The sequence below is a fragment of the Perca flavescens genome, chromosome 12 (genome assembly GCF_004354835.1).
Source record: "Perca flavescens isolate YP-PL-M2 chromosome 12, PFLA_1.0, whole genome shotgun sequence".
NCBI lineage: Eukaryota > Metazoa > Chordata > Actinopteri > Perciformes > Percidae > Perca > Perca flavescens.
Genome location: NC_041342.1, coordinates 20650658 through 20666123, shown reverse-complemented (window position 1 = coordinate 20666123; position 15466 = coordinate 20650658). Strand labels below are relative to the sequence as shown.

Genomic DNA, 15466 nt, shown 5'->3' with positions numbered 1-15466 from the left:
AAAAAAAAAAAAAAAAAAAAAGAAAACATTTCATGAGTGAAAAACTATCTAAATTATTGCCTGACTTCAAATGAAGTGCTGTTTATCTTCCCAAGCAGCCAATGTGTTGTTTCACTTCTTAGTCACAGCTTGGATGGTAATCAGGATCGGTCAACCAGGACGCTATCAGCAGCAGTCACTCTACAATGACAAACTACAGCTCTACACTCACCAAGCAAGGGCATTATTCTCAACACACAGCTCACCCCTATCAGAAAACAAGGCAGGTTTTATGGCTGCTGGAAAAGGTGGTAAACATAACAAAGCACACAGCTTGCTGGAATTTAATGTGCTCTGTCAAAAGACAGAGTATAGATATCAAAGGCCAGACCTTCTAGAAAAAAAAAAGTCCTCATAATGTAGAAAACAGAAGCACTGGACAGACACAAGTGATTTATAGTCTTGTTTTTTTTGCTTTCTCTCTGAACCTAGAGCATCGAGTGGGCACTGTGAATGCAACAGGGAGAGGAGAGAAAAAGAGCAGTTCATCTCTACCATGCCACTGAGAGCAGATATGCAGGTGCACAAACAAGTTCACAAAGGAAGGAGATGAAACTGATACAGTGTGATCCTGATGATTTTTTTTTTATGGGTAAATTAAAAGACCTCCAAAGGACTGTTTCTCTGTGATCGAATTGTGGCTGCACCGTCACAAGGCGCTGATGTGCACTGAAGTAGACTGGTACTCTGGTTACCTCAGTGATCTAATTATCACATGCAGCTGTTATCAAACTCTCCATAACAAATGTCTCGGGCCACATGCACACACACACACTCACATTTAGCCTCTACCACTCCATCCGTGTGTGGCTAATCCGTCACCTAGCCAGAGAGAGCAACACATATCCAATTGATTTCCTCCCGGTTTACATATTTACACACACTCATGCAATTAGGAGCACATTTATCGATGGTTTCGGGACCACTGGGAGCTCTACAGTGCAGACCCACTCCAATAAATCTCCCAATCCTAAAGGCTGCCAGCGGGCAAGACTGATGAACCTCACACAAAAACAGACTGAATACTTTGAGCTACAGGGTAAGAGAGTTCTCAGGCACTAGATTGACCCATGGCGTTCATACTGCCTGATTGATGAAAACTGTTTATCATAAAACCTTTCAATACTTATTCTGTAGGTCCCTGAATATGCTAGTTCTCCTCTGTAAAAAAAAATTAAAAAAAATAAAAAGATCCCCGATATGAATAGGAGCAGTTTGAAGAAAGTGGGGACACAAATGAAACACAAATGTAATTAGTTTAGCAGCTAAAGTCGTTTTTTGTTAAATCAGAGTGGTAATCAAATTGGAAATTTTGAGACAAATAGTTTCCAAAGTGCTTCTGAATTCTGAATGTCTGACTCGTGGTCCTCCACTCAGAGCACCTTGACTTCATCATCTGGGTATCTTATTATATGTGTACCATGCTGCCCCCAACAGGCTCTCCGAAAAATGCATCAGTTGTCTGTTGAATCCCACGGCATCCTGCTAATACTGAAGCTACACATCACACAATAACTTCACCTCACACACACACACACACACACACACACCGCTCCCTCAGAGTCTAAGCAGGATATAAAATCAGACACATTCAGATATGGGGCCACTTTTTTTTATAAGGTTTGAAATGCAACTTTAAAAATTGTATTGGCAGTATGGATCACACTCAAATGGACATTTGTTGTCTCTATATTGATTGGCATAAATATAGGCTAATGTGGCTTTTTGCCACATAGATAATGATATTGTGGAGACAGAAATGACTCCTTTAGGGGCTAAAACAGACTATCAATGTTAAGTCCCCTTGGGCAATCTACGGCCATTACACTGATGGTAAAAGTCTGCTCTATTATTTCAGTAATTTAAATAAATCAATAAATGACTACTAATCCCTAAACTTCTTCCTTTTTTCACAAAGCTTTGAATAGACTTACTGCAAAAGAAAGGTTACACTTGTATGAATAGCATTAATTTGAGTAGGAGTGCCGGTTTATATCTATATGGGGAAGTCAACAATCAGCCAAACAGTGATCACATCAAAATCCATCACATTTGCAGAAAAAAATCCTAAAGCAATATGACAAACACTTTTCAGAGACATCCAAAAGCATATATTCTCAGAGTGCATGCAAGGGAAACAGGTATATTTGAAGGAACAAAAAATAAAAAAACAGTTAATATAATTAAAAAAGCTTTTTGAATGTGGTCTGCACACATACAGCTCTACAAAAATAAATTTTATATGAACTATCAATTTTTTTTTAGTGTTTGGCAGTAATAGTGAAAAATATGAAAACAAAAATGAAAAACTATACTACAGCAGAGCTGGCATGTGGGATTTGATATTAGCCTATGCATAGAAGTTGAATTGTTTTTGCACTTAAGATGAAAACAATGGGATGAAACGAACTCACCAATAGAATTCACATTTTAAGCGGTTACCAAACGTTCAAGTGACAGTAACCGATGGGGGACATCATAGCCTAAATTAAGTTCACGGGGAGTTCACGGTGGACAGGTCTCGTTTGGCTTATCGCCTCGCCGTTTACGACCAAGAGCGCGCATGCAGAGACACTTCGGCGCGTGAATCCCTTGAGGTTAATCACATTAGACAGCAACTTATCAAGATAAAGTTAGACGCAAACATTAAACTCCTTAAACTTGTGCTCATGTAAATCTTGGTATTGAAAGCAGCGGAGTTGTGCCCCGTAGCGCACCTGCTCGTTGCGCACAGCGGCACAGAAGGTGAGAACAAACTACTGATGAATGCCAGTGTTGTAGCGGCAAACTGTGACAAATGGGAGCAAAATAATCGTTTTCAGCTTTTTTTGTCTACAGAATGCCAACCTCATAACTTACGTTTCTCTCACGCTGCCACAAGTATGCTCGAATTTACACCACAAGCATTAGTTAAAGCGAATTTACACCACAAGCATTAGTAAAGCGAATTTACACCACAAGCCCACAAGCATTAGTTAAAGCTAATTTACACCACAAGCATTAGCTAGAGCCTTACAATTGCGAGTAAACTATCAGACAGTATAGTGTGCCAACGGAGTTTCCCCTGCTGTGGCATAAAAACAGGACTGCGCATATGTTCTGTACGTGCAAACATTTCCAGGTAATCCTCCTTACCTTTAAAAACTTCCCCTCGTGCGGACAACAGCAGGGCTATTGCAGCAAACAAGCAATTGATAACTTTATCCATGTCGACAGCGCCGTCGTAGCGTTAACCCCCAGCCGCGGGGTTAACTGGCAACTCTGCTTTCTTTAACGCAACTTGAACCCTACCTATACTTTTAGGAGTGTTCAATCTAAAGTGTCTTCTCCCTGTCCTCCGTCCCTTGGCGTGCTGTCGGGGTGTGAGAAAACACTGTCGCAGACACGGCTGCTCCTGGCTTGCTCCACACTTGGAGGAGGAATGTGTGAGTGAGTCCTGATTCCGGAATTACGCGCGGATTGAGTGGTCCGGCGGCTCCAGGAGAGCAGCAGCTGTGTGCGCGCTATCTGCCCGGTAGAGGGCGCCTGTGAGCCCAGCCTGAGTAGAGAAGACAGGCGGAGGTATCCCCTCCTCGTGACTATATTGGCGATTATTTGGAGCAGCTGTGGAGAATAAGGTCGAGGTAAAGTAGTGCAGTTTAGCCAGGCCATGTAAGAACCTGCGTCTGTCAACCATATATTCATTAAAAAAAGAATAGTCAGTGATATTGTGATGGATCTCATGACAGCCTTTGATTATCCTACCATAAAGTAATATCTAACATTAACACAATTATGTTTAAATGTTTTGCTCTTTAACCTTATGTTTTGTTGTTGTTTGCTTTACTTCCTCTTTGTTTAATACCCCACTGTTGTATGTTTGAAACTAATGATTGCAAAATCAACATGTTTCCTTCTGAAAAAAAAAAAAAAAAAAAAAAAAAAATATAGGGTTAAAACCCAGCTGCCTTCATATTTGTGATACAGGACCGTACAGCACACCTCTTAGCTGCCTTATTTATCTATCAGGTAGTTTGATAACAGATTGATTACAAATATATATAAATATATATGACTTTGTCATTAGCTGTTATATATATATATATATATATATACTGAAATATATATGTATACTGATAACCAGTGAGTAACATTACGTTACTCACTGGTTATCATTCAAGTATAAATATGAATGGATTATTTTCAGAAAGCCATACATTTGAAAACAAAACATGTCAATAAATAAATGAATCTCAAACTACTGATGAGGATTATGTGATATGAAAGCTCCATAATACCTACTAAATGGACCGTGTGGCCGTTACCAAGATAATAACATCAACTTGAAACTTCAGCTTTTAAGCCCACATGGATGAGAAGTTCTTAAAGTACTCAGAAAAAAAAATGAAATGAACAACTACAAGTTTGCTCTCATTTGAGCAAACTGTATCTGCTGAGGTCCATGTGGTATGATGAACAGCCATACATTGGCCTTGCACAACATGAACTCAGCTTGTGACCTGAACCAGACTGTGTTCAATGTTTTTAAGGATTTTATTAATTAAAACATTAATGCTATATAAGCCTTTTGTATGCTTAACTTGACACCTTAATTTAATATTTTTTAAATCCTTGCCAGCTAGATTCTTAATCACAGTTCACCTTGTGTGTCCTCACGCATTGATCTTATTAAAGGGAAACCCACGCTGACCTTCAAGAGGACCTCATTGCTTGACCTGGCAAAACAGGGCCGCATCATCACACACACATTTTTTTCAGCTTTGATGAATCAATAATGATGCCTTAATTTAATATATGCAAATATTTAAAATGAGTCTTATCTGAGACGGCAAGTGCAAACAACCCCAGGATATTCTCACAGCAATATCAGACAAAAGGATGAAGAAACAGCTAATGACAAAGTCAGCCAATGTCATTCCCTTATTGTTTTTGCATGCATAAACACACATGGCGATTTCACTTGTACCAGCAGTTTTCATGGCTAATTAAAATGCAGACAGATTGACATGACATGGGTCTATATTTAGTCTTAAAATGACCTTGTGTTGTTAAGGATATATGGCTCCAGTTCTTTTTTTTCTTTCTTCAGAAGTTCACTAAACAAAGGCTGAAGCATTTCATAGAAGCGCCACATATCTTTTTGTGGTCTTTAGGTATTGTCTTGGCTGCAACAGTTATGTTGCCAGGAATGCATGAATACCAGTGTGAGCAGAGCCATCATGGGAATTGATGAGAATGTAAACTCCTCTGATTGGATAGAGGAAGGAATGGAAAGCATCATTGTTTGCACTCACGAATGCAGAGAGTGAGAATGAGAATGTTTGTGTGTGTGTGATTGAGGGCTGTGTTTCAGTGGTTCTTCATAAACACAGTCCTAAGTCATATTCAACAAATATATCTAATAATATCCTACTCCAGTGTTTTCAAACTTACTCCCACAACCCTCACCATCAACACCACCCGTCCTGTTCCACATTTGATCATTTGTACTGATGTTAAGTTGGACTTTACATAGAGTACAAGCACATATTGTTACAGCTATTTCTTCACTCCGGTCAAGTGTGCATTCGTACTACTGCCACTTGGAGGAACAGAAGCTGGTCATTTGCCATTTATCCACTACTTTTATCTATTTAAAACATGTAACCACTACTTTTAGCTAACTTATTCCATTAGTGTTCAGATGTTACAGCTAACTCAATATGTGGATATCTTTTTAATCAAATCATAATTCGTACCCCTGTTTGGGAATCAATGTACAACTCCGTCTGTGGTGATAGCAAAAACAAACCCTTTCTTTTAGACAGTAACCTTTCACAAGCTTACTTTCATCACACTCTCAAAGCGAGACAGAAATGCTTTGACATTACACTGATTGGACGGGAGGTAGCAAAATTGATGCCAGACCAGGATCAAAAGAATCCATATTTAGGCCTCAAAGGTTATGCCAGTGGCCTATCATTTCAGTGACTCACTCTTGCAGTTTTCTGAGCAACATCATGAGCTATTGAATAGGTGATATTGACATTTCACTGTGGTGAGCCTCCGCCAACCAAGGAATAACCTGTTGACCTGTCAGCAAATCTATTTCCCCTCATATTTCTCCCTGCAGGAACAGTTTTAATTAGTTAAACACAAGAATGACAAGCTAAATAACACTTTGTAGTAATTGACAAAAGTGTCAGTATAATGCTGTTTGTCGATAAATGCCGATCACCTCACCTTAAGTGAGGAGTCTCAGTGTGACTGAGGAAATCACAGAACATAAACTGCACTCCAAAGAAAGTCTTATTAAGCCTCTCCTCATGTGGTTGCCAAACAACAGTGATTTTATCATCTGACTCTGTTGTGATTATACCCTGCCTTGATTGTCAAAAGCTCAATACGTGATTGATTAGCTGTCCTTCATTATAGGAAGTCACTGGCTGCTGGTGATGCTAAACTGTTTTCTAAGCTTTGGCTTATGAATGCAAAATACCTTTAAATGAAGAACAGGGGTGCCAATCTATGCTCACCCAGTTGTTATATCTTGCACAGTGTTTCATTATAAAGCAAAGTTATCTAAGCACGCAGCAATTAAATAAGGACCAGCAAATCCGACAAAGCCTGCTAACTGCAATCTTGGTACCTAGTGTACAGCTGACCACTAGTGAGTGAGTACCATTCAATGCAATGAGGTGGATTGCCAGACTGTAAAGACTGATTTTAATTAATTGTCATAGTGGTTAAAGTTGGTTTTACTTGACTGTACACAGGTCACTATTTGCATGTCGAAAGCGGCTGCCTGACATTACTTTGGTCATCAAATTCAAATCTGTTAGTTATTTATTCTGTTAGTTATTATTATTGTATAGTATTGTATATTGTATTATCACTAAAATAGTAACATCACAACAGAACACTGACACCTGAATTCAGGTCATCTGACTCACATTGATGCACAATCTTTATAGGAGCTTTACTTGACAACATGTCCCATGATCACTATCTAGGACAAAGACTTATTCAGGAGGGGCTCATCTATCATGAATAAGTGCTGTGTGTGTGTGTGTGTGTGTGTGTGTGTGTGAGCATTGCACTGAGAGAGACACAGAGAGGGTGAGTGGATAGCGCAGTATTTACTTTGACCAAAGTAGTAACAGGTACATACCAACAGAGGTCACTTTTCTGTCTTTTATACAGCACCTTCAATCTTCACTGTGAGTGGTGAAAAATGTTCATGACCTTCTTAAATGTAGTGCCATCTCATTAATATTTGAGCAGCCAAGTTGGAACTAACTCAAGTAGTACAGGTACAACCTGGTGTACCTGTAAATTACAACAACATTTACCTAGTCAGACTCAGCCTGTTGTAAAGCTGCTCTACTGCTGCAGTTTAAGATAAAGTCACTTGACCATAAGTTAGTTGAAGGAGTAGTTGGAAAAGTAAAGTGTAAGTGCTTTACAGTATTATATTGATATACGGTACATTACAAAATTGAAAGTGTATTAAAAAATAAATGTAATTACACGAATGTGCAATCCAATGAACATTCCGATGTACCACCTTACATCATAACACCTGTAGGACAAAACTTTTGTTTTGAAATACAATTTGGGCAACATAGTTTAGTGAAATCAAACAATACAATTGTATTATTTCAATATGATTCCACTAAAAGCCACATAACTGTAATCTTGAGTTATAAAGTTCTTGGACTGGTTGAATATGCACTAGAAGATATCAGTGCATGATCTGCCACATGTGTAAACACATTTAATATGCAAGAGTATTGAACATCCATAAAAATGAACATTTTCTTTTTTACTTTGATTTACCCAGAGATCCTTGCTGCACATGCATGTACTTTTTCAACCAAGATTAAAACTTTATAAGACCATTCTACATTAATACACTTTGCATAGCCTCAGTTAAATGTTCCACATGATGACTATATTGAAGAAATATTTAGCCTATTTTTGCTTCATGTATGATGGTTGACGTGCTACAGTAATTGCAGATCCATAGGCAATAACTGCATAGAACACGTAACAGAATTATCCAAACTTAAATGTCCTCTTAAAAGCTTTCTATGCTTTAATTAATGTTAACTTAATTAACATTAAGTTTGCTATAAATAATTTGAATTGAATAAGTTTTTCCACAGTAGTCTGAATGTTTGAAGAAGCAATTTTCAATCATATCAAGCAATTGTTTGTGTGACAACACCTGATAACCTCAGAGGAGCAGCCACCCAAAAGCCCTGCTCTGATCTGATGGAGTGGAACAACATTTAATCAAAGTTTAAGTCCCTGCTGTGTTTTGTTTTATTATTTTGCAGATCTTAAGCCCCCCTCCCTCTTTCCCCCCCGTTCTTTCCACTGACTTTTCACACTGGATCCTCATGACCTGAATCCAACATAGAGGGTGGTGATATGTAGCTGAACTTACCCCGATGTCCCCCTTACTGCCACAGGCAAAACAAGATCAACGGGCCAGTAATCAGTCCCCAAATGTAGACCTGTGAATGTTTGCGTGAGCTGAGCATCTTGTCCTGACCCCTTAGCTGAGGATTAACAAATGTTTAGACATGACACAGCAGTTACTTGTTGTTTATTTTTAGCCCAGCTTTTACATTACATAAAAAACAGGAAATAATAATATTAATGCTGAGTAACGGTCATTTGTCTTGGCTGATAGTATCTCAATACAGTCAGGCATTTGTGGCAGCAGCTAGAGCTCACAGCACAGCACACAGCATGCCTACCACGTGCCAGGGGTCGGATTTGTGCCAACATCCCATTATGACTTGCACTCCCACCTACACACACACACACACACACACACACACACACACACACACACACACACACACACACACACACACACACACACACACACTGGTAGTCCCTCACGTGGGCTTGAGGTAGTTATAGAGGGCACTGAGTCCTCCTTGCAGCACCTCCTGGATAGGCTTGAGGAGGGGGTTGTGGATAATATGAAGTCCTTTATCCAGCGGGTGGCAGGCCAACCTTCCAAGCCTGCTCAGTAGGTACAATTCCATCGGCACATTTTGCAGGTCATTAAAATCAACATTGAGGAGTTCTAAAGACTCCAGGAAGCATAGCGTCTTAGGCAATGTGTGGATACTGTTTCCCTCCACAATGAGGATCTTCAGGTTAACCAAGTCCTGGATCTGGTCCGCAATGGTCTCCAGACGGTTGCAAGCCAAGTGGAGAAAGACCAGGCCCTTCATGCTGTAGACGCAGGTGGGGATGTGTGCGATGCGGTTGTGGCTCAGGTTAAGTTTGGTGAGATTGTGCATGGCTGCCAAGCTGCCGGGGAGGCCTGTGATCTGGTTGTTTGCCAGGCTCAGCACCTCTAGGCAGGTGCAGGAACCCAGCTCCTCTGGGACCTCACTCAGGCGATTACGACAGGCGAAGAGCACACGTAGCTTCTTCAGGAGGCTGATCTCGGGCGGCAGGCTGGACAGGTTGTTACCCCACAAGTTTAGGATCACCAGATTGTTCAGAGCGCCCAGGGCAGGGGGCAGAGAGCACAGGCAGTTCATGGACAAGTTTAGCTTCTGCAGTTCTCGGAGCTCCCACAGCTCAGAGGGAGTCTCATCAAGCGCCTGCATAGCCAGGTTGAGGATGCTGTAGCCAAAGTGCACCGTGGTGTGTCTGCGGATCCTTTCAGCAGCTGATGACAGGCTGGGCTGCTCGTCTCTCCCAGCACTCTTCCTCCTTTGACTAACACTCACCTCATTCAGCTCCTTGTTGGAGAAACCGCGAGATTGCTTCCCACCCATGGTCCTCGCAGTGCTGTTGATTCTATGGCCTATAACAAGATTTTAACATGCGATTAGCTGAATCACCAACAATGAGAGGATTGCTAAGGATAATGACTATCGATTGATCTCCAGGGTTCTTGAGCGAGCCACACAGAACATGATCAGTTCTACGGTTGTTGTAGAACTCCTGATATTAGGCAGTAGTAACACTGAATCCTGGCTGAGGTTTTTGTAACCGAGTTGAGTTGCTGGTTGCTGTAACTGAGAACTGTGGGGGCTCGTGGTCTGTGTCTCCCAGACCAACTGCCTGTCTTACTGGATTTCATACCCCAGCTGGTCCTGTCACTTTTCACGTCCACAGATAGCACCATGCTCCCCACCCACTACCGGAGGGCAGAGCTGGGATAGGATGTGTGTGAGCTCAATCAGATGAGGTCACTGCCATGATCTCATAGTAAACACACACACAGAAATACATTGGTGCCCACAAACGCTGTCGCAAATGGTACACATTATTGTGTTGGCTACACCTGCTATCTTTTGTAAGTGTATTACATTTTGCACTTAAAATAATTCAGATATTTAACATGCAGACCATAATCTGTTCTTACTTTTTTTTTTCTGGTGCCTTTGTGCATAATCTCCTGTCTCAACCTAAATATGGCACCAAGCAGACAGCCGTGAAAACACTGAATCATCTCTCAAAAAAGTAACAGTTCTTAAAGGTATTAGTGGAACGCTGGTTTAATCTCAAGTGCAAAAGGACATGGAACATTCCAGTGTGTTCCTAGAAAACTCTACTGCTATTCAAAATCTCATTCATGTGGCCCCGAGGGGAGAATCCCTCTTCATGTAAAAGCATACACTGTAGTGCATTTACATTTTTGAATTTGTCTTTCCCCCCAGCAACTTACACACTGAGGAAAAAAGTTATTCATGCTTTTTCTCTAAAGAGTTCTTTAAGGATCTTCGAAGCATTAAACGGAAAGCTATTTGTTCCACTTCCTTTCAAAATGTCACGTAAAAAAAAATGACTCAAATATGATTTTGTCGTGTGAATATTTTCTACTTTCTACCATACATCTGTTGAGGACAGGGTACTCATTGTGTCACAGTTCAATACAGGCAAACATTCACACCTACAGTACAGGCAATTTTGAAATTCCATTCAAGGTACTTTTACTTTAAATGAGTATTTCCATTTCATGCTACTTTATGCTTTTACTCCACTACAATTCAGAGAAAGAAATTGTAGGCTAGATTTTATTGTACTACATGTATTTGACAGCTGTAGTTACTCCACAGATTAATATTTTATAGGCAAAACATATGAGTTTATAAAATATAATGCACTGGTATAGATTACATTACCAGTGTATAACAGTGTATAAAACGGTGAAATGTTGATTACACATTAATGCATGAGAAATAATAATCAAATAATAAATCATATAACAATATGAAACTCACATGGGCCATGTTTTGCAAATAATACTTCCGTTTTACTTAAGTGATATTTTAATAGAGTATTTTCATATTGTTGTGCAGTGTTCCTACTTTTGGTTAAGTAAAAACAAGTATCATTACTTCCTCCACCACTGTCCATTTTATATACCTGCTTGTCCTGGGACTGTAGGAGGAAACCACACAGACAGAGGAGAATGTGCAAACTCCTCATTATAAGACCCTATACTGGTTTTAACTCAGGTCCTTCCTGCTGTGAGGCAACAGTGCTAAACACTTAGTGAAGTCAAGTCTTTTAGTTCCATAGGGTTTTACAATCTCTACAGCATGCGACAACCTCTACCTTTACAGGATCAATTCAGAGAAACAGGGGTAGAAAACCATGTAAAACTTCAGAGCACCAGAGGAGAGATCCCTCACACAGCGTGTACAGAATGTACACTGAGCTGCTGTGCCAACCATACTGCAAATGTTTAGGTCTAAATATTGTTCACATTAGTTCATCCCTATGCTTCAACCCTGTTAACATTATAGTCCTTTTTTGTTAATGTTAATCTATCTATCTATCTATCTATCTATCTATCTATCTATCTATCTATCTATCTATCTATCTATCTATCTATCTATCTATCTCCTTTCCCAGTTAACATTTATAAGCAGTATTAGCGCTGGGTAGTAAATCAATTTACATTTTTTTATCAAATTTAAGGTTTAAGACGATGTTTAAAAATAAAAAATTGATTTTCCCTTTAACTTGGGCAGTTACGGTACAACAAAGTATAAGTAAAATTTTGTAAAATGAGGACAGAAATTGACTTTTGTTTCTCAAAGTAAACACAATTTTTATTCATATTTGTTTTATGGCATGTTTTATGTTTCATTTTCTAAGAGATATCACTCAAATAATGAACACGCTTTCCGCAACAGGAGAGGTCTACATATACGAGCCGTGACCACGTTATATAAACATTAGGGTTGTAAATGGGACCTTGGACTTGATCCACTTTCCTCGACAGCCTCACAGAGTCTGAACAGGACTTAGAGTGGCCTTAGTCATCATTATTCTCCCAGTCCAGTAATCAAAGTACATGGATGACAGTTAGTAGTGATATCCAACTCTGGGGACTTGGTGGCTCAGCTCTGAGCACGTATCAGCACTTATGAATGACAGGTTGAATCATGTGTTCGTGAATTGAACACTGGGCTGCTGGGGTGCATTGCCCATTCAGGAAGCTGCTTGTGCAGAAACACCATATCACAGTAACTTTGTGTAGAAAATGCTTTCTAGCTGACACTGTATAACAAAGTCTTTATACAACCCTCAGTTATTAGGAGCAGCTCTATGCTGCTGTTCTTGTGTATATGTGTGCCACAGCTAATTTCACAAACAGCAGGATTGCTAAATCCTGCCATCCTCTATTTACATGAAAAATGACACCTGCTCTGTAACCATCAGAGCACCCCCCCCTCCCCCCCCCCCATCCATCCCTCCATGTGCAAACACATTCCCGCAAACACATGCTGTCAAATATGCAGGAAACCCATGGTTTCATATGCATATCCCTCATTATGGGTTAACTGTAGCATTGCAATACCTGGAAAAAGCTGAGATGGTTGGACAGATTGATGGAGGAAGGGGGGATGGAAGCTAGATAGGTAGATGGATGAATGGACAGAGCGAATAATGTTCATTTCTGTGACGGAGAGATGTCATTATGACATACTTCCCCATAACACTCTGTCGCCTAGCACTTCGTCATAATCTTGTGAGGCATGAATCTTCATTAAATGCTCCTTTATTGTCCTGTGCATGCTTTTTTTCTCTCTAAATGAATCTTTCTTTCTACCAGAGGAACAGATGTGTGGAAACAGCTTGAGATTTAAATTACAAGAAAATGGGATTTACCATTCCTCTCGCATTCGCACAACACCTTAATACTGAGTCCCATTAGCACCAAATGAGTATGAGTTATTCACTCTGAGAACAGTTACACCCTTCAGTCCTCAGGGTGACAAAAATGATCTCATTTCAGAAAGCTCATCTGGTTATGTGGCACAATAATGACTCTGGATGAGCTACCTTTAGAGACTCAAGTTCACGATATATACCATTATTACTTGTTCATTACTGTGGAGGCTTCTGGCGATGACAAATGATATATGGCCTTGCTGCCACAGAATCTGCCGTAGGTGTCTCTCTCCTGTTGAAATGTAAGGAGTACCTGCCAAGACCTGAGGCTCTTTAGAGTCTATATTGCAGACACATTACTCCCTGAATTGAAGAATATGTTCCCTCTTTAGACAGAAAACAAGAAAAGATCAGGTCTAAGAGACAAGAAGTGTGCATTTTGCAAGCCTAGCGAGTATTCCAGACAAAATTAGCACCATGAAATGGGAGAGAGCATGTATGGGGTAGATGACGAGCCACCTGAGAAGATAATCGTCTATTATTCAGCAGGTGCAGATGTGAATATTCACACAACTGGACACTTTCCATTTGTGCACACTAACACATCCCCCCCAGCTAATGGAGTCTGTGGAAGCAGAAATGCATTTCACTCAAAAATTGAGTATATGTCACACATTTGAATTGCCGTCTGGAAATTGGCTGCAACAGTGCTCTGCCCAAACCTCCAGGTGACACAAAGGATCTACTCAGCAATGCAAATTAGTAGGGAGGAAATGTGAGGGAGTGTCCAACAAGTTCGGAGGCTGAATACGAGCCAAGAACATTTCATTTCAATGTTTCAAATTTATTTACTAGATTGGACACACTGAGGTTGCCCCTGGCTGGTTGTTAAAATTGTCACCATGGAAATGACTATAAATCAAGACAGTTTTAATATATTCAAGCCTACTTTAAAGACAAATTGGTGTTGAAAGAGCACAAATTCATAACCATTCTGCATCTTCTTAGAATATTTTTCACCTCCTTATCGACTCTAACAGAAGCACCTCCTCTGAGTATCTTGTAATATCCTAATCTCTCTCCCCAGGCCACACGCCAGGTATCTGTAGTTAGATCACTAGTGAAGCAGCCAGTTTCATCTTGAGATAAACTGGGACAACATGATGAATAGATAATAAAGGCACCCAGGGGAGAGCACTATCCGGGTTAACTCCGGCACGTAAAGATACCGTTTGTAATGATGGCTGGAATCAACAGGGAAGTGCAGCAAGCAAAGCTAACTGGGCTCCAAAGTGACCAAATCAGTCCCGACTTTGCTGATGCAGCAGATAGGGAGTACAAACCAATTGTGGCTGTGACAACAACAAGCAGGGTGATGAAGTACCATCGAGCAGCCTATCTGGGTCTCACCTGCTCACTGCCACTCCTACAGGCCACTGAGTGCTCAACAAAAAAACAGCCGTACAGCGCGCACAGTTGTAGAGTAATCATGATGAGACAAACTGTCCATAATTGCGACGGCAATGAGATTGACTGATTTGTTTGGTGAGGCTTTGACCTTGTCACTCTCTGAAAGCTCAGCAGAGACCCAAGAGTGACAGTAATGAACTTCTTATCCAAAGCTGCATCAGATAGAGAGCCTGATACTAGCTAATATCTGAGGCATCTACTGTGTGTGGGTCGGGCACCAGCCACCATGTGGCTAATTCCCTCGGACCACTAAGGGAATGTACTATCTAGTGAAACTTCAGGCAGTATAGCCTCAACAAAGCCCCTCCAACCATTACAAGAAATATACTGTAAAATACAGGGAGTTGAGTTGGATCAATCAAAACAATAAACAGTCAAATGCACAGAGACAATCACAGCAAAAACAAAGTGTCTCCAGGAGAAAGTCAGCACTAAAGTTAGTTTTTGACCTTGGAAATAGTAGTTTGACAATAAAATTAAAAATCTCAACTCAAGGCCCACTTAATAGTTTTTTTTTTTTTTTTTTTTGGAGTTTCAATCAGAATCAGAATCATTGGCCAAGTACACATTTAAGGAACACACACATTTTTTTTTTTCTGGCTCTCAATGTACATACACAAACCTACAGCTAAACAAAGGACAACAAAGCGGAACAAGGTAACATTTAACTACTACTGTATATACCATTGTACCTGTAACCATTAGAGGGTTAGCAAATTAGCAAGTGACAGCAGAGCAAAAGAGGGGAAGAGGCAATCTCAAAGTCTGCAAAGAATGTGTTGTATATACGTAAGTGAGTGGATAATGTCAT

General features: G+C 40.2%; 2 protein-coding genes across 9 annotated transcripts in view; both read right to left on the bottom strand.

Annotated features, from left to right (window-relative positions):
* The window catches only part of LOC114564867 (receptor-type tyrosine-protein phosphatase mu), a 165208-nt gene extending 161632 nt beyond the window's left edge, over nt 1-3576 (bottom strand). For all 8 annotated transcript variants that reach the window (XR_003693855.1, XM_028592482.1, XM_028592486.1 and 5 more), the window contains exon 1: nt 3175-3576. Coding sequence is in view for 7 of the 8 variants with exons in the window: in XM_028592482.1 (XP_028448283.1) it covers nt 3175-3247 (73 nt within the window). In the remaining variant the exon portion in view is untranslated. The remainder of the gene's footprint in view (nt 1-3174) is intronic.
* A 5062-nt stretch (nt 3577-8638) lies between these two features.
* On the bottom strand, nt 8639-10131 carry lrrc30a (leucine rich repeat containing 30a). Its single transcript, XM_028594197.1, has one exon. It carries the CDS (start codon nt 9828-9830, stop codon nt 8931-8933), a length of 900 nt encoding a protein of 299 aa, XP_028449998.1. The 5' UTR covers nt 9831-10131; the 3' UTR covers nt 8639-8930.
* Nucleotides 10132-15466: the final 5335 nt, after the last annotated feature.

Bases quoted from the DNA above. Each gene is read 5' to 3' on its own strand.
- lrrc30a (XM_028594197.1), bottom strand. From the start codon at position 9,830: ATGGGTGGGAAGCAATCTCGCGGTTTCTCCAACAAGGAGCTGAATGAG.